This window comes from Tachyglossus aculeatus, chromosome 9 (genome assembly GCF_015852505.1).
Source record: "Tachyglossus aculeatus isolate mTacAcu1 chromosome 9, mTacAcu1.pri, whole genome shotgun sequence".
Classification (NCBI taxonomy): Eukaryota; Metazoa; Chordata; class Mammalia; order Monotremata; family Tachyglossidae; genus Tachyglossus; species Tachyglossus aculeatus.
The window spans coordinates 28,271,248-28,294,689 of record NC_052074.1 but is presented as its reverse complement, the minus strand read 5'-3'; the positions used below and the strand labels follow the sequence as shown (position 1 = coordinate 28,294,689).

Here is a 23,442-nt window from a genome sequence, read left to right as displayed (position 1 = left end):
GCATATAGTAAGTGCTCAGTAAATACCATTGATTGGCATGTCAGCTGAAGAGGCTGAGCAAACAGAATCAGTGTTACAAAGCAGGGACTCATTAATGAAAATAATTTGTACTCAAATGACCCAAAAGGCTGACAGCAGCTTTAAACCAGCATCGTCCTAAATGCCATTTTAGGTTAGAAATTATGGAGACAAAGTGACACCAACACCTTGCTATCAATACTCACTGAGGAATGCTACCTGGTAAGAGCTCTATTTTACTTTTCAAGCAGTTCTTCAAGTGCAGTTTCCTAGATAAATAACAAGAAATTCAAGGCTGTTTGTTCAAAATGCTGTTTGTTGTGCCATTGGTGAAATTTTAGTTTACTGCTGACTTTTCTGTAATATTTTTCTTTTATGAGATTGCACTCAAGAATGGGTTTTTTTCCATGCTGCAGGATCAACCCATCAGTATCTCGGCAAATAGCCAAGTGAATGCTTTCGTTTGTAAATAGCTCTGAATTTTTGCCTTGTGAAACGCAGCTGTAGAAAACTCACATGAAACTTCTGCCAAGGTTTTTTTTTTTTACAGTGAAGAAACAGTTATCTATTTTAATTGAGAGAATTAAGAAATTGCTTTCTGGAGGACTCTTTCATTTTTAATTCCATGTAATTTAAATGTCATGTCGCAAGTGATAAAAATGAATGCTTTCCACAAAATTTGTGTTCATAATGCTATAAAAGGTCTGATGTTTATCATCATGTTCTGCTTCTGATCCATGAACAAAATGTGATCATTAATGTGATTACACCACCATCTTGTATTTGTTAAGCACTTACTATGGGCCAGGTACTGTTTTAAGCACTAGAGAATATACAAGGTAAGCAGGTTGGACACACTCCCTGTCCCATATGAGGTTCACATTCTTAATCCCCATTTTATAGTAGCTGAGGCATAGAGAAGTGAAGTGACTTGCCCAGGTTCATGCAGCAGACCAGTGGCAGAGCCAGAACTAGAACCTATGTCCTTCTGACTCCCAGGCCCAAGATCTATCCACTAGGCCACACATATTTTGCCTCAGTAAATATTGCCACAGAAATACAAATGATCAACTCTATGGTATTTCCAGTGACAATGTATGGATCGAAAGCTGGACAGTGAAGAAACAGGATAGAAAGAACATCGATTCTTTTGAAATGTGGTGTTGAAGAAGGCTTTTGTGAATACCATGGACAGACAGAAAGACAAACAAATGGATTTTAGAGCAAATTAAACCAAAGTGGTCTTTGGAAAGCCAAATGACTCAACTTAGATTAGCATAATTTGAACACATAATCAGGAGGACTAATTCTCTGGAGAAGACACCAATGCTCAGAAAAGTCCAGGGAAAATGTGGAAGAGGCAGACCTGCAGCTAGATGGATAGAGACCATAACAACGATAACGGAAGAACTATTAGAAAGGTAGTGGGTTATGGCAGAGGACAGGACATTTTGGAGAAAGTATATCCATGAAGTCGCTATGAATCGGAAATGACTTGACGGCACTTGATAATAATAACAATACGAACACTACATTTCCAGTCCATCCATCATGTTTCCCCCATTTGCTAGGAGATTGATTAGTTTTGCAGGCAGTTTAAAATACTTAGAAATCCTATTTTCTTTATACGTGTTCCTGCGGAAGGGTGAGTCAAAGTTGGTGACTGAGGGGCTCCAGACTGTGAGAGCAGGAAGAGCCAGAACATGGCAGACAGGCCTTTTTCCACTCTGATTAGCTAGGGCCCTGAGTCCAGGGGGAATTGGGTAGGTAAAGGCTCTTCAGTATAATCATAATGATAGTATTTGTTAAGTGCTTATTATGTGCCAAGCACTGTTCTAAGCTCTGGGGTAGATACAAGGTGATCAGGTTGGAAACAGTCCCTGTCCCACTTGGGACTCTCGGTCTTCATTCATCCCCCTTCTAGACTGTGAACCTGTGGTTGGGTAGGGACTGTCTCTATATGTTGCCGACTTGTACTTCCCAAACTCTTAGTACAGTACTCTGCACACAGTACGCGCTCAATAAATACGATCGAATGAATGGATGAATGAATGAATGAATGAATGAATTCCATTCATTCGATCGTATTTATTGAGTGCTTACTCAGTGCAAAGCACTGTACTAAGCACTTAACCCCCATTTTACAGGTGAGGTAACAGGCACAGAGAGGTGAAGTGACTTGCTCAAGGCACACAGCAGACATGTGGCAGTGGGGAGATTAGAAACCATGTCGTCTGACTTCCAGATTGGTGCTCTTTCCGTTAGACCATGCTGCTTCCCATGGCAGGACAAGAAGACCCTCCCCGGCCATCCCTATCCCCATCCACCCTCCCCTCCAAAGCTTTATTCCCCACCTTCAAAGCCTTTATTAAGGTCATACCTCCTCCAAGAGGCCTTCTTTTATTAAGCCATCTTTCCTCTAGCTGCCTCTCCCTTTTGAATCATCTGTGCTTTTGGACCTGTGGCCATTGAGCATCTGGTGTTCGCTCCACCCTCAACCCCACTGCACTTATGTATATATCTATAAATTGTATATTATTAATAATGTACTATATGAACATCTTTCTCCCTCTCTTGACTGTAAACTCATTGTGAGCAGGAAATGGGTCTACCAACTCTGGTAAATGCTCAATAGATACCATAATTATTATTATAACTCGGTTGTATTGTACTCTCCCAAGCTCCCAAGAAGTCACAAAGTATTCTGCACACAATAAGCACACAGTAAATACCACTGACAGCTGACGGCACAAAACCTTCATTCCCCAGTTTGCCTTATGTAATTTAAATTTTTGCCAGGGAGGTTGGTGGACAAAATGGGATTAGCGTGGAAATCTCAACATCATGGGAAATAATCAAGAATGAGGAAAAGAAAGGAGGGAGAAACTTTGGTATGAAAGAGTCAAATGCACTTTCGCTGCTTCTGCCATAAGTTTAATCTAGCTTGGATCTTAAGGCTGATAATCATTTCCAATTATGTCTACGTAAATCCCCTTTAAATTGTAGGCTCTTTGAGGGAAGCATCCATAGCTTTAGCTGATTTGTGCTCTTTTTTATGGTATTTGTTAAGCTCTTACTATGTGTCAAACACTGTTTTAAGCATTGGGGTAGATACAAGTGAATTGGGTTGGACACAGTCCCTGTCCCCATGGGGCTCACAGTCTAAGTAGGAGGGAGAACTGAAGCACAGAAAAGTTAAGTGACTTGCCCAAGTTCACCCAGCAAGCAATTTGCAAAGCCCAGGATTAGAACACACACGTCCTCTGACTCCCAAACCCTAGCTCTTTCCAGTGGACCATTCAGCTTCCCAATTTTCCATATAATGTTTTTAACTTTTTGTGACAACATTTAGTAAATGTATCTTGGGTGAGGCATATTTAAATGGGCCCAATTTAATAATTTGATTTAAAACACAGGTCTTTTTTAAAAAAATAATATTTGTTAATCAATCAGTGGTATTTACTGAGTGTTTACTTTGTACAGAGCACCATACTTACTGCTTGAGGGATTATAGTACAAGAGAGTTGGTAGACACATTCCCTGCCCACAATGAGTTTAGAAGAGCACCTACTATGTGCCAAGCACTGCTTTAAGCATTGGGATGGAGCGTGGCCTATGAGAAGTAGTGTAACCTAGTGAAGTAAGCAAAGACCTTGAAGTTAGAGGACTTGGGTTCTAATCCCAGCCCCACCACTTGTCTACTGTTTGACCTTGGGTAAGTCACGTTGCTTCTCTGTGCCCCAGTAACTTCCTCTGTAAAATGGGGAGACTCTGAGCCCCATATGGGACATGGGCTGTGTCCACCCTGATTAGTTTGTATGTACCCCAGCTCTTAGTTCAGTGCCTGGCACATAGTAAGCCCTTAACCAATACCACTAAAAAAATAAAATACAAGCTTATTGAGTTGGGCACAGTCTCTGTCATAGGACTCAAAGTCGTGATCCCCATTACATAGGTGAGGTAGCTGAGATACAGAGAATTTGCCTGAAGTCACAAAGCAGACAAGTGGTGGAGCAGGGATTAGAACCCAGATCATCTGTGTCCCAGTCCCATGCTCTTTCCACAAGGCAATACTGCTTCTCTCACGTTATAAACTGCTAAGAGATTGTCTATGTTTTGTGTAGTTGCAGCACGTGATGTGGTGTCTTTATCCAAGTCATGTCAGGTTTTCTGAGACTGGCATCACTCTATAAAACTGAAGAGTGTTTTGTAATTAAATCTAGACCCTGAAAGACAGTTTGAACACATTTATTTTGTCTTTATCCATGTCATGTCAGGTTTTCTGAGACTGGCATCACTCTATAAAACTGAAGAGTGTTTTGTAATTAAATCTAGACCCTGCAAGACAGTTTTAACACATTTATTTTGTGCTAAGTGGTTAGGTGATATATTGATTGTTTGATGGTCTGAGGCATCGAGAAACAAAAATAAATTATCTTGCAAAATTGCCAGCACTTTCACATTGACAATTCAATTTATGGAGAATGGAGTACATGTTACGTTTGATGAAGATAAAGGCAGTCATGTAATAAGTGTTTTGATTCCAGTATTTCATCTGCGCCAAGATTTTCCAGGGCTCAAAAAGCCCTGGCACAATTTAAGCTCAGCCAGGGCATCCCTAGTATTGGCAGCCAATTCTTCTGAGTTCCAATTTAGTATGTAATAATAATAATTATGGCATTTGTTAAGCACTTACTATGTATCAAGCACTGTTCTAATCGCTGGGGTAGTTACAAGTTAATCAGGTTGGACACAGTCCCTGCCCCACATGGGCTCACACTCTAAATCCCCATTTTTTACAGATGAGGTAACTGTGGCACAGAGAAGTTAAGTGACTTGTCCAAGGTCACACAGCAGACAAGTGGTGGAGCTGGGATTAGAATCCATGACCTTCTGACTTCCAGGCCTGTGCTGTATCCACTATGCCATGCTACTTCTCACGTATGTCCCTTATACGGACATAAGGGACATAATCAATCAATCGTATTTATTGAGTGCTTACTGTGTGCAGAGCACTGTACTAAGCGCTTGGGAAGTACAAGTTGGCAATAAGGGACATAATGACCCTTATAGGGTCCCACTCCAGACAGAAAGAAATCACTTCTTTCTGGATTGAAATTCGCTAGAGCTCTGAACTTTCCAGAGAAGTAATAATAACAATGGTAACAACAACAACAGTAATGATAAAAATAATTGTGATATTTTTTAAGTGCTTATTATGTGCCAGGCACTGTTCCAAGCTCTGGGTGGATACAAGCAAATTGGGTTGGGTACAATCCCTGTCCCAAATGGGGCTCACATCTTAATCCCCATTTTACAGATAAGGTAACTGAGGCCCAGAGAAGTGAAGTGACTTGTCCAAGGTCATACAGCAAGCAATTGGGAGAGTGGGGATTAGAACCCAAGTCCTCTGACTCCCATGACCGTGATCTTTCCACTAGGCTATACTGCTTCTTCTAAATATGAAAAAGGAATTGGACTGCCCAATTGGAAGGGAGGAAAACATTCTCCTTGCTGCCCATTGTTATATGATAGGCTAGGGCATCTTTTTACCTGTTTTTTTATATGGACATAATTCTTACAAAAATGTATCATTTGCATGAAGCTTCATTTCTAATTTCATATTTCTTTGCTTCAAAATGTTCTTCCCTTCTAGAATTACACCATTCCTTCAGGTGACATTTTGATGCTGTCTCCATTTTGGCTGCATAGAAATCCAAAGTACTTTCCTGAACCTGAAGTGTTCAAACCTGTAAGTTACTCCTTTTCATTGGATCCTCTCCTTTGTCTTTGGCTCACAAATAGATGTCATACATGGGTTGGACAGAATTCAATAATCAAATAGTAGACTTAGAAAGAACATGCAGAAGCTGGTACAAGGTTTCCCATCTTATGAGGGAAATTTACTAGTTGGTCATAGGATGGGGACTCACAGCATCATGCACAGCACATACATGCATAAATTGGGAGGAAAATAAAGTTTTCTCCATAATCAGGAGTGCATGTGAAAGCAAATATGCCTTATCTTGAAACAGGATTCAGTCCAGGTTTTTCATTCACTCTGAATTTTGTACTTACATGCCAGTACAGTTCCACAAGATAATTGGTTTTTTTGTAACTTTACCAAGAGAAGAAACTGATTCACACAAAAATGTCAAAATAATGTTAAAGGTAAAAACAAGACCTGTCTCTCTATATTGCCGATTTGTACTTCCCAAGCAGGTAGTACAGTGCTCTGCACACAGTAAGCGCTCAATAAATACAATTGAATGAATGACTGAATACAAAACTCTACTCTGGAGTCCTTAAAATCAAACAATTAATCAATTGATCAGTAATTCTTACTGAGCAACAACTGTGCAGAACATTATACTAACTGCTTGAAAGAGTACAGTAAAGTTAGCTGACATAATCCCTGTCCTCAAGCAGCTGGCTTTTGTTTTATTATTATTATTATCATTCTGATTAATAACAGTAATAATACTTGTGGTGTTTGTTAAATGCTTGCTATGTGCCAGAAACTGTACTAATTGCTGGGGTGGATACAAGCAAATCGGGTTGGACACAGATCCTGTCCCACATGAGGCTCACTGTCTCAATCCCCATTTTATAGATGAGGTCACTGAGACCCAGAGAAGTGAAGTGACTTGCCCAAGTTCACACAGCAGACAAGTGGCAGAGCTGGGATTCGAACCCACCAACTTTTGACTCCCAGGCTTGTGTTCTCTCCAATATGCCATGCTTATTTTTATTTTTATAGCATTTGTTAAACTAAACAACTATGGTATTTGCTAAACATTAGGGTAGATACAAGTTAATCTGTTGATCCGACTGAGGAAGGCAGATAATAAAATCATTTACTGATAGGCAGAGAAGGGAAAAGTGAATATGTATATGAGCTAGTGCTTGAGAAGAAAGGTATGGAAGTTACACATTAGTACAATGGGAAGTTGTAAATACACAAGTGAAGTGGCACAGAAATGCTCAGATGGCAGTGATGGAGGAATATGTTCTGGGAAGATTAGTAAATTGTTGGGAAAGGCTTCTTGGAGGAGGAGTGATTTCAGGAAGAGGTTTGAACATGGGAAGAGCAGAGGTCTGTCATATTTGAAGAGGTAGGGAGTTCTAGGTGGAGGGAAGGGTGAGCATTCATTCAATCATATTTATTGAGCGCTTACTGTGTGCAGAGCACTGTACTAAGCACTTGGGAAGTACAAGTTGGCAACATATAGAGACAGTCCCTACCCAACAACAGGCTCACAGTCTAGAAGCGGGAGACAGACAACAAAACAAAACATGTGGACAGGTGTCAAGAGATTGGCAGTAGGAAAGAGAAGAACAAGCCAGGATGAGTAGGTTAACTTGAGAGGTGCAAACTGCAGAGGCTACACTGAGAGTGGATTATGGGCAGGCAACGTGTCTACCAACTCCATTATATTGTACTCTCCCAAGTCCTTAGTACAGTACTCTGTACTAAAAGGAAGAAAACTGAATGAGTGTGTTGAAACCAATGGTCAGGAGCTTCTGCTTAATGCAAGGAAGAATGGGGAACTATTAGGGGTTTTTTGAGGAGTGAGAAAATGTGTGCACAATGACATTTTAGAAAAACTATTCAAACATCAGAGGGCAGGTTGACTTGGAGACAGGAGACCATAGGTAGGGAGGCCAGCAAGGAGGCTGACTCCATAGTAATATGATAAATACCAGGACCCATATAATAATAATAATAATGTTAAGTGCATGTAAGTGCGTGGTGCTTACTATGCGCCAAACACTGTTCTAAGTGCTGGAGCCATATGCGATTGTTTAGATAGAGTGGAAGAGGAGGGATCTGACAATGTGGAGGAAAAACTGAAAGGATTTGATGACAGATCAAATGTGGGGATTGAAAGAGAGAGAGAAGCAAGGATAATGCCAGTATGCTGAGCTTCAGAGTTGAGAAATATGGTGGTGTTGTCTACTGTGATGGGAGAGGTATGTGGAAGAGAGGACTTGGTAGGGAAGATGAGGAGTTCAGTTTTGGGCATATCAAAGATGAGGTGCCACCTGACCATTAGATGGCTAATGGGGCTAGTAGAGAGTGCAGTGGAGAACACGGTGGCTTCCCTAGCAACCGCATGCGTGGTTTTGGTGTGTCATAAATGAGTTTTGAATTTGAGAATCCGTGCATTTTGCAATGTGCTATAGCTCTACCCAACTAGTTGCTTCTTGTATAGAGCATTCCAGCAGTAAATAATCAGGGATAAGAGAGTGCATATGACACTGCACAATCCCAAACCATGAGCCTTCTGTCATAATAATAATGGGATTTACTATCAGCTCATACTGTGCCAAGTGCTAGACTAGGAATGGAAAGGCTGCGTGGCCTAAGAGAAAGTGTGCAGAGGCCTGGGAGTTCTAACCCCAGCTCTGTCATCTGCCTGCTGTGTGACCTCAGGCAAGTCACAAAACATTTCTGTGCCTCAGTTTCCCCATTTGTAAAATGGTGATTCAATACCTCTTCTCCCTCCTACTAAGACTGAGCACCCCATGTGGGAATGGGGACTGTGTCCAACCTGTTATGCTGTATCTACTCCAGTAGAAACAGTACAGTGTTTGGATCATAGTAAGTACTTAACAAATGCCACTTTTTTAAGATAATGGAATTCTAGACTGTGAGCCCGTTGTTGGGTAGGGTTCATCTCTATATGTTGCCAATTTGTACTTCCCAAGCGCTTAGTACAGTGCTCTACACACAGTAAGCACTCAATAAATATGATTGAATGAATAATGGAATCAGACACAGTCCCTGTCCCACACGGGTCTCACAGTCTAAGCACGGGCTGTCAGCCCAGGAGGACCTGAAAGACTCAGACTGTTCTACCATCACGGCGCTTCCCTCTTAAACACATCATAATCACCACTGAATTCCTGACGACCTTTAGGGAGGCTTTAAGATCGTCTTGGAGCCTTTTCACTGGTGCGGTTAATCCAGAAAGTCGTGACATTTTTAATTCCTATGTACCACATAAATTCTTCTTTTAAACCATCTTATTATAAATCTGCAATCCAGAAAAAGACTTGCCTCTGATATTAAAAACAGGTTGGAAAAATTTACCCACAGCCCTGTGGCTCCATATACTGGGATTAGCTGTACAAGGTCATTTTTAGCCCAAAGACTTGAAGTTAAGCTTATTTATACAAGGCTGATTTGGAAAGGGAAAAAAAATGTTTTCTTCCCACAGGAACGTTGGAAAAAGGCAAATTTAGAGAAGAATGCTTTCTTGGATTGCTTCGTGGCATTTGGAGGAGGGAAGTGCCAGTGCCCAGGGAGGTCAGTGAAACAGCTGGATTGTATTTCTTCAGAAATTCTGCAGATAACAGTTCTGAGGACAGGCCTCTGACTCTTCCTTTCAGGAGATCTTGATGCATTTTGATGATTTACGGTAGTGACTAAAGCAGATCCGGTAAAGAACTTCATGTACAGGAAAAAGTAGATTAACCTTCACCTATAAGATAAAAAGCACAGCACTAAGCTTAAACGCTGGTCTTCCGAACAAAGGGAATGAGAGCTAACTAGCTCTTCTTGGAAGTCTATTATAAATGTTTCAGACTCAGAATAGTCTCTCTTTCCACAGCAGGACACCTCAGAGGTTGCCCAAGGCCATCAAACAACACCTATATGAAGAACAGTAGCATTTTAAGAGTTTTAAACTAACATTCTCTCTGATGGCTATGCAGTGAAATCAATCTGAATAACATTGATCGATTAAATGATTGACTGAGAGCCTATTAGAGTTTAATATTAATGCCTTCCTAGCAAAGTACAAGTTTCACCTAAAAGTTGATTAATTTAGATATCCGGTCCAAAAAATATTTCTTTCCCAAGGTAATAATAATAATAATGATAGTATTTATTATGCACTTACTTCATCACAGGCACTGAACTAAGCACTGAGGTGGATACAGGCAAATCAAGTGTGACACTATCCCCGTTCCACATTAGGCTCACAGTCTTCAACCCCATTTTACAGATGAGGTAGCTGAGGCACAGAGAAGTAAAATGACTTGACCAAGGTCACACTAGAGACAAGTGTCAGAGGCAGGATTAGAACTCATGACTTTCTGATTCCCAGGCCCATGCTCTATCCATTACACCATGCCACTTCCTCAAGGGTAGGCAGAGAAAATGGAAAGTATTAGGGAAAGAGACAGCTTTGTTTGAATTATATCTACATAGTTGTCCTTCATATTGGAAGAAGGCATAGCTGACAGGAAAATTCACCCATAAGCACATGGTGGCCAGAAAGGCCAATATGGGGCCCATAGTCCTGACCACATTGTGCATACGATAAGGCTACATCTTGTTGTCTTGTGACCATTTATTAGCCATCAGTATCCACAAACCCTTTATCTCAACCTCTAGTCAGTCAGTCAGCCATATTTATTGAGAGCTTATTGTGTTCAGAGCACTGTACTAAGCAGTTGGGCAAGCAACAGTACAACAATCTAACTGACACATTCCCTGCTCACTATGAGCTTTACAGTCTAGAAACCGGGTCCATTACAGACCTTATTTTTTTTTTAACCAGAAACCAGCTCTACCTCATGGACCAAATGCTTGGGCAGCCATAGGCCCTTGCCCTGACATAGCCAAGGGCAGAATTCGGACCTTAAAATAGACTGCTCATTCATTCTTTGATTCATTCAATCGTATTTATTGAGTGCTTACTGTGTGCAGAGCACTGTAGTAAGTGCTTGGAAAGTACAATTCGGCAAAAGATAGAGACAATCCCTACCCAACAACGGGCTTACAGTCTAGAATGGGAGAGACAGACAAGAAAACAAACCAAGTAGACAGGCATCACTAGCATCAAAATAGATCAATAGAATTATAGATATATACATATCATTAATAAAATGAATAGAATAATAAATATGTACCAATATACACAAGTGCTGTGGGGTGGGGAAGGCCTTGGTCTGTTGAAAATGGACTTTCAGAACAGAGAGACATTGTAAGAACTGCTCACGTCTGGTTAAACTGACATTTTTTCTTTGCTGTTTAAATAAATCCTTGAGCTGGCAATGTGTCAGAATTGAAGCACTGCCCTTTCTCTTGCTAGCCAAGCTCTGAGTTTGGTCTCTCGGAAGGGTGGACACCTCTCCTTGCTCTGTTGAAGGAGCGGCAGTAAGTGTGCTCAAGAAGTGGCCCTCCCAGGTGTGGCAGGGAAGTCTGGGGGGAAAAAAAAAGAAAGACCTGAGACAAGAAGGGAGATTGTTGGAAGTGGGTGGGTCCTTCCCTTGAAAATGCTATTAGGAAAGAACGGCTCTTGCACTTGAAACTTCTGGAAGTAGGGGATGTAAATAAATAAGGTTGCTATGTTTACTAAAGATTTAAACAGAGAAAACCCCATGAGGAAGGGTGAGGCTTATCATTTTGAAAGTGAAGAGGAAGGGAGAAAGCAGGGCTTTATCGGAGCAACATTTTAATTAGCTATAAAACCGGAGTACCATCGTTAGGAGAGAAAAAGCCATACAGATAGATGATGATTGAGAGATGTGAATGCAAAAATGGATGGACAGAATGATGCAGAGAAAAACGGGCAGAAAGAAATGCAATGGAATATCGGAATAGGAGAAAGTGTTTCTTATGCCAAATGGGAAACCAAGAGGGCAATGGGAGAGGTATGTGGGGTGAAGTAGAAGAGATTTTAAATTCATTCATTTATGGAAAAGGGTATTCAACTAACTTGCCCCTGTGGGATGGGGATGACGTCCAACCTGCTTATCTTGTCTCTACTCTAACACTTAGCACAGTGCTTGCCACAGCAGTTAGTCAATCAACACCGAGCCCTTACTGTGTGCAGAGCACAGTTCTAAGCACTTGGGAAAGTACAACTGAGTTGGTAGACACTATCCCTGAGCACTCGGGGAAGAGAAGCAGTGTGACTTAGTGGATAGAACACAAGCCTGGGAGTCCGAAGGACCTGGGTTCTAAATCCCGGCTCCGCCACTTGTCTGCTGTGTGACTTTGAGCAAGTCATTTCACTTCTCTGGGCCTCAGTTACCTCATCTGTAAAATGGGGATTAAGACTGTGAGCCCCATCTGGGACAGGGACTGTTTCCCACCTGATTAGCTTACTAATCAGTGCTTTCTGATTACATAGTAAGTGCTTAACAAATACCACAATTATTATTATTATTAGTCTACATGAAAGTAAGCATTTAACATTATTATTATTAAAAGTCTTAAATTATGAAGTACTAATGCATTATTAGAACATATTTAATCTGGAAGCAAGTTTTTTTGTTTTTGTTGTTGTTTTTTTGGGGGAGGGAGCAATGGCCAAAAGCCAAGCAAATTTTTCTGGAAAGGATTTCAAAGTGGAGTATCACACGATTAAGGTTAAAAAGCACTACATAGTGAAACAGAAAGGGATGTCAGGCAAGTCAAAGCTGCTGTTTCTTCAAAGCTTTGAGGGTTATCATGGGGAAGGGGGATATTTCAATGCCTTGAACATTACTTGCTTCACCAAACCTCAAACTGGTGCAAACCCACAAACCCAGCAGGATTCTCTCTCCCTCTATCTCTCTCTCCAAACAATGAGGAAGGGAATTAGGGTCACATATCGAACTGTCCATCACACAAATAGGATTGCACAATCAGCCAAAATGAAGGACCGCTAGTTAAATAGCTTGGTATAATGTATCACTTTGCCCACCCCTTGTTTCACACCCTACATTTGTTTATATGCTGTCATTTTGTTGGTTTACCTAAAGAGTTTTTATTCATACTTAAAATTATTGTTTAATGTTTTAAGACCATATATTGAAACCCAAAGACTTGAACTGAAAGCATACCAGAATTCAGAAACTGCAGTCCATTTAATGTCATCTGAGAAATTCTAGGCATAAGGAAATGTGTTTTTGAAACTTCCTGTCCCTAAAAAGACTTCACAAGAATTACATTTATATTCTACATTTTATACATGTACATATTACATGTGTATATATTACATTTGTAAATATTACATTTACATATTGAATCTTACATCTGTTTTTGCAAGTCCAAGCATGTGTGCATTCAGGCACCCTAAAACCCATAAGAATTTCTATCAACATAATGTCCATGTTTCAGGTTTATTTAATCAGTGAAGGGCCTTTTTCCTTATTTTCCATGTGGAGGACTTCAGAACTTAATTTTTGTTGGCCTTTTTTTTCGGAAACGCCATTTTATCTCTGGCAAGAAATGAGTTGAAAAACTTTAGTGTTTGATGGAAATTTGAAAACCCAGGTTACCAAGGGCTTCTATAGAATGAAGGAATGCATCCTCTCATCCTCCACAGACAGGCAGAATTAGTTGCTGAATTTTCCCACATTTTCCCTCAGCTTTATTTATAGCCATGGCATGTAATTTTAATAAGGATAGTCAATAAATCGGGGCACAGTGAGTAAGATTCATTATTTAAATGTTCTGGCATTGGAACTAGCCCCAACTTAACTGTACTGTATATAACCCAGAGCTTAGAACAGTTTTTGACACAGAGGAAGTGCTCAACAAATACCATAAATACAAAAACCAAAATCCAGAAAAGTATCAAGAAAATATCACAGTTCCTTCTGAATAGTTATCACATAGCTTCATTTGGCATCATTATTTCTATTTAAAGCACTGCTTTTTTTGAAAAGTATTTGTTAAGTGCATATTCTGTGCCAGGCACAGTGCTAAACTCTTTAATGAATTTTTATTCATTAAATAAAAAAGTGGAGAGGTGGAAAAGTAATGAGCATCCTATACTGAGTATTGAGCTTCATAGAGCAAACTAACTCAAGTTGTTTTCCCAAATGAAGTGGGGAATTGTGACCACCAGTAAGATCATTCATGCCGAAAATTTGCTTTGGAAAGAAAAAAAGGCTATTTTGCCTGAACAATCTGGTTCAGTTATCTGTTTGATCAACATCACTGGGAATGACTCCATGTAGTGTTCCATTCGCTTTGCTTGTGTCGACGGAAGCAAATAACCCGGTTGAGAGGGCCTATCCAATTCCCCTCTTCCTCAAAAAAAAAAAAGAAAACAACACGTTGACCTTTCTCTTCAATGCATCTGTCCTCTCCATCCACTCTCATCCTCATTTCAGCTGGTGAGGCTCCTATGGAACCACCACTATGACCTCAATGTACCTTTGATCTGTAACTGTACTTTACCATCCTTACAGTCACTGTACCTTACTAGTTTGAAGTAAATTCCATGTATTCTTCCCAGCTTGAACCATGTGTTGGTAAACGTTTTTGACGGGTGCTCATAGGAGCCTCTTCTTTCAGTATATACAAGAAAACATCTGCCTGGCAGGACAGGTGGAGATTGGAGCCATCAGGTTTTTAATTTTGGTGAACAGCTATTCATTTGCTCTCCTGTAGAATAAATTTGACAGCCCTGCATGCTTGAAACAGGAGCACAACATAAAAGCATTAGATTAGTAAAGTATGACAACTCCACATTTTTTAAATTCCAGTTGCATATCAGTGCCTAAGTTTCCCCAGGGTTCTTAATGTGTTTCAGTCTATCAGTGGTATTTATTGAGTGCTTATTGAGGGCAGAGGACTGTACTAAGTGCTTGGGAAAGTACAGCATTCATTTATTCATTTGATTGCATTTATTGAGCGCTTACTGTGTGCAAACAGAATTGGTAGGCATGATCCCCTTCCACAGTACGGCAACCATCCTGTGATTTTTTCCAGTATCCTGATGTTATTATTTGTGACATAATATTGAGCTGGTTGGATCACTGGTTTGACCCAATAATTGCATTTCCTATCTTCCAATAGTGCAGGTGAATTGTCTCGACAGGCGAAATTCTAACAATGCAGAGACATCCACAAAGTGACTTTCTTGTATCATAAACTGAATCAGTAGCCTGGGGCTCTTTTTGAAATAGGAATTAATCAATTAGAATAATTAAATTGGAGTTTGTGCATGAGGCTAGTGGAGAAGGCCTGACACTCTAGAGGGAGTGACAAAATCCTCTGTGAACTACATATTGTAGGCTGTGAACTACATATTGGAGCACACAACAGTATGGCTCAGTGGAAAGAGCATGGGCTTGGGAGTCAGAGGTCATGGGTTCAACTCCCTGCTCTGCCAATTGTCAGCTGTGTGACTTTGGCCAAGTCACTTAGCTTCTCTGTGCCTCAGTTACCTCATCTGTAAAATGGGGATTAAGACTGTGAGCCCCAAGTGGGACAACCTGATCACCTTATATCCTCCCCAGCGCTTAGTACAGTGCTTTGCATTAGTAAGTGCTTAACAAATGCCATCATTATTATTATTAAGAATTTATCAGGAATTATAATAATTGTTGCATCTAGTGTTTCTGAGTGGGTATGTGTTGGCATCATGTAAGTTATAAAGAACTGAAAAATTATTGAGTTGGTGATTTCCTGAATTTAACAAAAACTGTTAAATCAATGAATCAGTGGTATTTATTTAGTGATTACTGTATGCAGAGCACCGTACTAAGTGCTTGGGAGAGTACAGTACAACAATAAACACACACATTCCCTGCCCACAACAAGCTAAAGCAGAAAATATCTATCTCTCTGCTTTCTTTTTGTGATATTCGTTAATCACTTACCATCTTCTAGACTGTGAGTCCGTTGTTGGGTAGGAACCATCTCTATATGTTGCCAACTTGTACTTCCCAAGTGCTTAGTTCAGTGCACTGCGCACAGTAAGCGTTCAATAAATATGATTGAATGAATGAATGAATTAGGTGAGACACAGTCCCTGTCCCACATGGGGCTCACAGTCTAAGTAGAAGGGAGAACTGGTATTTAATCCCCATTTTACAATTGAAGGAATTGAGGCCCAGAGAAATTAAGTAAATTCCCCAAGGTCACACAGCAAGCATTTGTCCAAGTCATGATTGGAACCCAGGTCCTCTGACTCCCAGCCCTGTGCTCTTTCCACTAGGTCATACTGCTTCTCTGCCTTCATATTATATCAGTCATATTTGAATGGAATCTGGAATAATGAGTCTGTTTCTCATACAAATAATTACTTGCACTATATGTAAAATGCATATGGAAACTTAATTTGCATAAGCCTAACATTTTTCTTCTTTTTTAAGGTGGTTTGCTCTAATGGAAATTCAAATATTTGTTATTTTAATCCTCTACAAATATGATTTTAATCTATTGGATCCAGTACCCAAGCAGGTAAATTTTAATATCGTGTTTATTTTAAATTATTTTTTCATTCCTATACTTTTCATCTCTTTTCATCTTTCATCTCATTTCCGGTCTTCAATCCAACCATTTCCATAATTCCTTAATGTCAAAGGAAGATACAGTAGAATTTACTTTTGTAGGTAGAAAATAGAAAGAGAGAGAAAACAATTTCTGTTTTGAGTGTGAAGGTTCATTATATGAGAAGGTGACAGAGGAAAAGTATCTATTCTAATCTGGTTTGATCACCTGGTCTGTACAAAGCACTCAGGGAAAATTAGATAGGCTGAGAGTATTGCATTAGCATTATTGAGGAGAGAGAGATGTGGAGAGTGTATTGACTTTTTTTAAAAAAATAAACATTACAACCAATTTATATTTTTCTGTTATGGGGTCAGTCTTCTCAGTAGATATGCCAACATTTTTTATTGGAGAGGGCTAAATCTAATAGTGCTGTCAGCCTTCTTTCAAAGCCTATTTGAATGTATATAAAAATATGGAATTGGAATTTATTGTCAGATCTGGGATATAATCAGTGGGATTGAGTGACCTCTGACCCACCATGGTGTCTTCACAACAACTATCACACATAAGATGGTTCAAGCTAGAAATAGAGCTCTGTTTTAATTTTTTTTATGGTATTTGTTAAGCACTTCTTATGTACCAGGCACCATTCTAAGCGCTGGAGTAGATACAAGTTAATCAGGTTGGACACAGTCCCTATGCAACATGGGGCTCATAGTCTTAATCCCCATTTTACAGATGAGGTAACTGAGGCCCAGAGAAGTGAAGTATCTTGCCCAAGGTCACACAGCAGACAAGCGGTGGAGCCAGGATCTGAACCCATGATCTTCTGACTCCCATCCCCTTGCTCTATTCACTAGCCCACACTGCTTCTCTAATTGCTGTGAGAGGAGACCTCTGAGGTAGTCAAGGGAAGGGCTGAAAAAAAAAAAAACAATGTAAAAATGTCCTTTTCAGTTCTTCACTCATTCCATGAGCAACAGTTTGAAATTCTGAGAACCTGAAATAGCAAAATAATTACAATTCATGAGCTTTTATTTGAGCCTAATCTGAGATTAAGTGGCTGTTAAGAAAATTGTTTTACTAATTGATATGGGAGAGGGTTGTTACAAATGCTTTTTGGGTTTTTTTTTTTTTTTTACTTCAGTGTTTAGCACGGAGTTAATAGTGACCTAAAAAAAGCATGAAAGTGATAGCTTAGTTATATAATTACCTGGCCAATAAAACAGAACCTAAATTTATATCTCAAAGCAAATCATAATCTAATAATGTGGAATTCATCTAATTATAGTGTATGTATTTCTATTTGTTTACATATTTCTATCGCATCTCTATTTTTAGAGTTCTCGCCATTTGATAGGCACCCAGCAACCCGAAGGGCCATGCAGGACTAAATATGAACAAAGAAAATGAAATCCTGCTAGCCTGAAATCCGGGCGACCGCCAGCGCTGAATTGCACTAAAATCGTAATGCCTTAACTGATTCATGCTTCATTAGGCACTTAGTACAGTGCCCTGCACACAGTAAGTGCTCAGTAAATATGATTGAGTGATGCTTTAGTTTAGGAAAGGGTCCAAATCTTGTGAATGTTTGGTGCTCTAATGAAGGACAAAAGAATGGACGTGAAATACCACAACAGTTGTAAAGTAAAACTAGAGGTATTGATTAAAAATGTTTAGAAGGCTAAAAGTAAGAGAATTGTGAACAAGGGTGGGTTTTTTTTGGAATTTTCTTTGGTTTAGACAATAACTAGATTGGTTTAATTGCAATTTTTATCAAGAGCTTTTCCCCAGTTGTTATGCATGTCTGGAAGAGAATCTTTAAGCATAAATCAATTGTGAGGGGAACATATCTAATTTTCCATTCTGTTTGAGATCTGCCCCTTGGTTCATGTCGTTTAATGGCAAATAATAATAGGCTTGGAAGATTTTTGAATCTCTAGAGCACTTCCAATGTTAGCAACACTTGTAGTTCTGTTAATATATTCTATAAACATAAGCATTTCCAGTATTCAAAACAAGGTTAAGATGGTAGATTGGTACTAAAGAGAAATTAGAATCAGTTTTTGAGATATCTTTAAGTATCTTTTATTGGGAAGTCATGTAAATTATGCATGGAGTTGGGAATCTGATTTTGCACCTGTTAGCCACATGTTTAAGCAGATTGAATGACTATCACAAAACCTGGGGAAGGAAAGAATCGTGTGGTAGAGATGTGACTGTGGTCAGTATGGGAGGAGGATGATGGGTGGGAAAATGAAATCATGTACTTGCACTTTATTGCTTAATAAAACGTTGGCTACCAATCCTGGTGCCTCATTTGTTTCACAATAAGACAGCTATGTTAGACACGTTCTTCTCTCTAGCATATTTGCCTTGATGGGTGGCAGTTAGCCCTTAAATATAATGAGCCTACCACTAAATAAATTATTCCCTGGTAGGATATTAGGCATCTTGGGAAACCCATTACCTTTTTCAGACCATTTGTGGCAAAGCAGGTAAAAGAACTCAATCAAAATAATAATAACAATAATAATAATAATAATGGTATTTGTCAAGCGCTTACTATGCGCCAGGCACTGTACTAAGCCCTGGGATAGATACAAGCAAATCGGGTTGGACGAAGTCCCTGTTCCACATGGGGCTCACAGTCTCAATCCCCATTTTACAGATGAGGTAACTGAGGCAAAGTGAAGTGCTTTACCCAAAGTCACACAACAGACAAGTGGCAGAGCCAGGAGTAGAACCCATGACCTTCTGACTTCTGGGCCCATATTCTACCCACTATGCCATGCTGCTTCTCATGCCATGCTGCTGATCTGACTTGTGCTAAAACCAGGAGCTAGATTTCCTATTCAGGAAGGATGAAAATCAAAGAAGAATTCCCTCTCACTTGCCCTTCACTCCCTTTGCACATCTCCTCCAAGAGGCCTTTCAGGACCAAGCCCTCTTTTCCTTTTCTTCAACTTCCTTCTGTAACGCCCTGACTTGCTCCCTTTGTTCATCCCCCCAGTCCCAACCCCATAGCACTTATGTACATATCTATAATTGATATCAATGTCTGTCTCCCACCCTAGATTGTAAGCTCATTTTGGGCAGGGAATGTGTCTGTTATATTGTTATATTGTTCTCTCCCAAGCAGTTAGTACAGTGCTCTGCAACAGTAAGAGCTTAATAAATATGACTAAGCATTAGTTTAAGCTAGTTTAAAAGTGATGGTTTAACTTGTGTCTAAACATTAGTTTGTGTTATGAGTATAATGTGACGACTACAATTTCATCACACGAGTGATGATTGAGTAATGAAAAAACAAATAGGTCCTTTATCTTGAGCTATTGTGTTTTCTAGGACATGTCTATTTTTAAACAGATGATATGATGAAAATGACATTAGTAGTACAACATAAATTTGGACTAACCAGTAAATACCGTAACACATGCAGGAGGAAATAAACACATGGCATGTTTCTGGGATATGAATAATGCTAGCTATCCAGTTCAAATTTAATTATTCCAAATATAAAAACTCTTCCTCAGGCTCAGTTTAACCGTGACAATTGCCTAGTCCTGAACTAATTGGTAGTTTAGTGACCTGACACAATTAATTTACTTCCTCCAGTGTCTAGCCATGGAATCACTTGTTTGTCCAGAACTGGCCAACACCATTCCAGACAGCTGAGAACTAACCCTATTAAATCAGTCTGAAATGTTTAAACCATAAGCATCTGAATAGAAGGGGAAAGATGTGTGAGCACCATTTCAAGTGCAAAGACGCATCCAAGTAATCTCCCCCTCTAGTCTGAGCTCGTCATGGGAAGGGAAAGTATCTGTTTATTGTTATATTATACTCTCCCAAGTGCTTAGTGCACACTGTAAGCGCTCATTGAATACAGTTGAATGAATGAATCAATCAATCAATAATTTACCACCGAGAAAGAATTCCCAAAGAATTGCATGGTGTGAAAATTTGGTGGCATGTCTTCCTTGCTCCGAAGTGGTATATTCCTTCACTTTTGGCTGATGCTTCAAATTCAGAATGCAGCTGTGGGGAACAGCTGTTGTCAGAATTGTGCTGGCTCATGAAGTCTTCTTTATACACGGAGGTGGTCTTCTCCCTTGGGAGGGGATGGTCTTTTTGCAGGCCAAATCCATTCTAGTTCAGGGCTCTCTCTCAATGAGAGAAGGGATTCACTTATATAGGTTAATTTTCCACTAAGGAAATTGCCTGGCTGTTTTCCCCTCTAGACTGTAAGTTTGTTTTGGGCAGGGAACATGTCTACCAACTCCATTATATTGTACCCTGCCAAGTGCTTAGTACAGTGCTCTGCATATGGTAAGCTCTTAATTAGTATAATTGATTGATTGATTGAAAAACTTGTCTAAAAGAATCTAAATGGGTCATGGCTTAGTGGATAGAGCACGGGCTTGGAAGTCAGGGTTCTAATCCGGATTCTGCCACGTGTCTGCTGCATGACCTTGGGCAAGTTATTTCACTTCTCTGGGCCTCATCTGTAAAATGGGGATTAAAACTTTAAATCCCAACTGGTACAGGGACTGTGTCTGACCTGATTACCATGTATCTACTCCAGTGCTTAGAACAGTGCCTGGCATATAGCAAGTGCTTAACAAATACCATAAAAAAGCTTGTAAAGATGCTGACGATGGTCATGACTCACAGCACTTATGTCCATATTTTAAATTTATTTAATTATATTAATGTCTGTCTCCCAAGCAATTAGTACAGTGCTCAGCAAACAGTAAGCACTCAATAAATGTGATTGAATAAATGATTGATGATTGATTGATGATGGCTCTTTGAAAATGCTAGTGTGGGTAAGGGAGTGACTTGTATTCCCCTGAGGGCTAGTATATCTAGGAAGAGAAGAGAAAGCTTCTTATAGTATTAACACCACATGATTTTAAATTTCCCAAACCACCTGCCCTGGAATCCAGCTTTTCAAAACTATTTTCAGCACAATTGGAGCCAACATGCCAGGACCCAGCTAACATTCCCTGCTTCAGAATCCAGACTAGCTTCCCTAAACCTTCACATTCCAATTTTCTTTGGATGTTCCAGACAGTGTAACTGTCATCTGCATGCTCCAACTCCCATATTTTTCCATTTCAGTCTCTTATCTAAAAGCAAACTTCCCTCTGCTACCCATGCCCTGCCTGACCTTCTTTTCTAAGCAGTTCCATTCTTTTTGGAGACAATTATCGTTTGTTCTATCTACTGCAGGGGAGGAGGACACATTCTAGCTTGGGATTGGCCCTCCCAGAAAAAGACTTCATGGGAAAAACAACAACAACTAAAACTGGGTTCCAGGTTGCATTTTCCCCATTCTTCCCACACTGTAAATTTGTTGATGGGCCAAAAAAAACCCCAAAAGATCTAAAGCATAAATGGGCACAGACTCATAAAATGTAACTACTTCTGCAAACCGAGCACAGCACGACTCCTAGTCAGTATGCAAAGCCCCCACTGACCTCGTTCTTCCCCCAGAACCAACTTATCCAGGGCTTCTTTTACTGGAAACTGAGAATTGGCAATGCTTCTCATAAATATCCCTCTCCTTTGGAAAATACATTCAAAAAAGTTATTGAGAAGCAGAGTAAAGGCCATCAAGCAGTGGTATTTATGGGAAGCAGCATGGTGTAATGGATGGAGCACAGGCCTGGGAGTTCGAAGGTCATGGGTTCAGATCCTGGCTCCGCCACTTGCCTGCTCTGTGACCTTAGGCAAGTCACCTCACTTCTCTGTGCCTCAGTTACCTCATCTGTAAAATCTGGATTGAGATTGTGAGTCCCAAGCAGGAAAGGGACTGTGTCCAACCCGATTTGCTTGTATCCACCCCAGCACTTAGAACAGTGCATGGCACATGGTAAGTGTTCAACAAATATCATAATTATTATTACCCTGATATGGCTAGCATTCACTGTGTGTTCTTTGTGAAAGCAGCAACATACATAAGCTGAGAGAACAGGTAAGTATGTCTGTCCGCTGATATGGATTTATATGATTTGCAAAACCTACAAGTTGGAGCTTGCATACTTCCTGTCTTCCAGGCATTGTCAGCCAGTCAGTCAGTAGTATTTACTGAATCAATCAATCAATCAATCAATCGTATTTATTGAGTGCTTACTGTGTGCACAGCACTGTACTAAGTGCTTGGGAAGTACAAGTTGGCAACATATAGAGACAGTCCCTACCCAATAGTGGGCTCAGCACTTACAGTGTACAGAGCACTGTATTAAGCACCTGGGAGATTACAATACAACAATAAACAGATTACATTCCCTCCCCACAATGAGCTTACAGTGTACGGGGGAGACAGACATTAATAGAAGTAAATACACTATAGATTTGTACATAAGTGCTGTGGGGCTAGGACAGGGAATGAATAAAGGGAGCAAGTCAGGGCGATGTTGAAGGGAGTGGGAGAAAAGGAAAAGGAGGGCTTAGCCGGGAAAGGCCTCTTGGAGGAGATGTACTTTCAATAAGGCTTCAAGGGAGAGTAATTGTCTGTCGGATATGAGGAAGGAGACAGGAGGCAGGATGTGGGCGAGAGGTCGATGGTGAGGTAGACGATATTGAGGCACAGTGAGAAGGTTGGCATTTAGAGGAGTGAAGTGTGCTGGTTGGCTTGTAGTAAGGAGAGTAGTGAGGTGAGGTAGGAGCGGGTGAGGTGATGGAGTGCTTGAAAGCCAATGGTGGTTGACTAAAGCCCCTATACTATAGCCTCCAGATCCACTTGCCACATTCTGCAAAAAGCTGTGGCCAGTGGACTGCTTTATTGTGCTTTGTAATGTAGACAGAAAACGTATCCTTGAAGAAAGAGCATGGGCCTGGGAGTCAGAGGACTTGGGTTCTAATCCCAGCTCTGATACGTACCTTCTTTGTGACCTTGGGCAAGTCGTTTATCATTTCTGTGCCTCAGTTGCCTCATCTGCAAAATGATTTAGACTGCGAGCTCCCTGTGGCTCTTGTATAGTATTTGGCACATGATGAGAACTTAACAAATACCATTATTATTATTATTGTCATTATTATCCATAAAGAATAAAAGGAACTTTACATTTTAGGGATCTGAACAAAAATAATAAAGCCCCCTTGTTTTGGGGGACGTTTATGTGGACTGTAGTTTTGGTTGTTTATCTAGATGGATAAAAAATTAGATTCTGGCATGAAAAGTA

The 23,442-nt window shown here is 40.1% G+C and overlaps 1 protein-coding gene across 2 annotated transcripts in view; it reads left to right on the top strand.

Annotated features, from left to right (window-relative positions):
• Positions 1–18,555, top strand: part of LOC119932568 (24-hydroxycholesterol 7-alpha-hydroxylase) — a 45,630-nt gene extending 27,075 nt beyond the window's left edge. For both annotated transcript variants that reach the window (XM_038751869.1, XM_038751868.1), the window contains exons 9-12: positions 5,675–5,770; positions 9,243–9,331; positions 16,129–16,216; positions 17,591–18,555. In XM_038751869.1, the coding sequence (XP_038607797.1) occupies positions 5,675–5,770; positions 9,243–9,331; positions 16,129–16,216; positions 17,591–17,662 (345 nt within the window). In that variant the 3' untranslated portion in view covers positions 17,663–18,555. The remainder of the gene's footprint in view (positions 1–5,674; positions 5,771–9,242; positions 9,332–16,128; positions 16,217–17,590) is intronic.
• Positions 18,556–23,442: the final 4,887 nt, after the last annotated feature.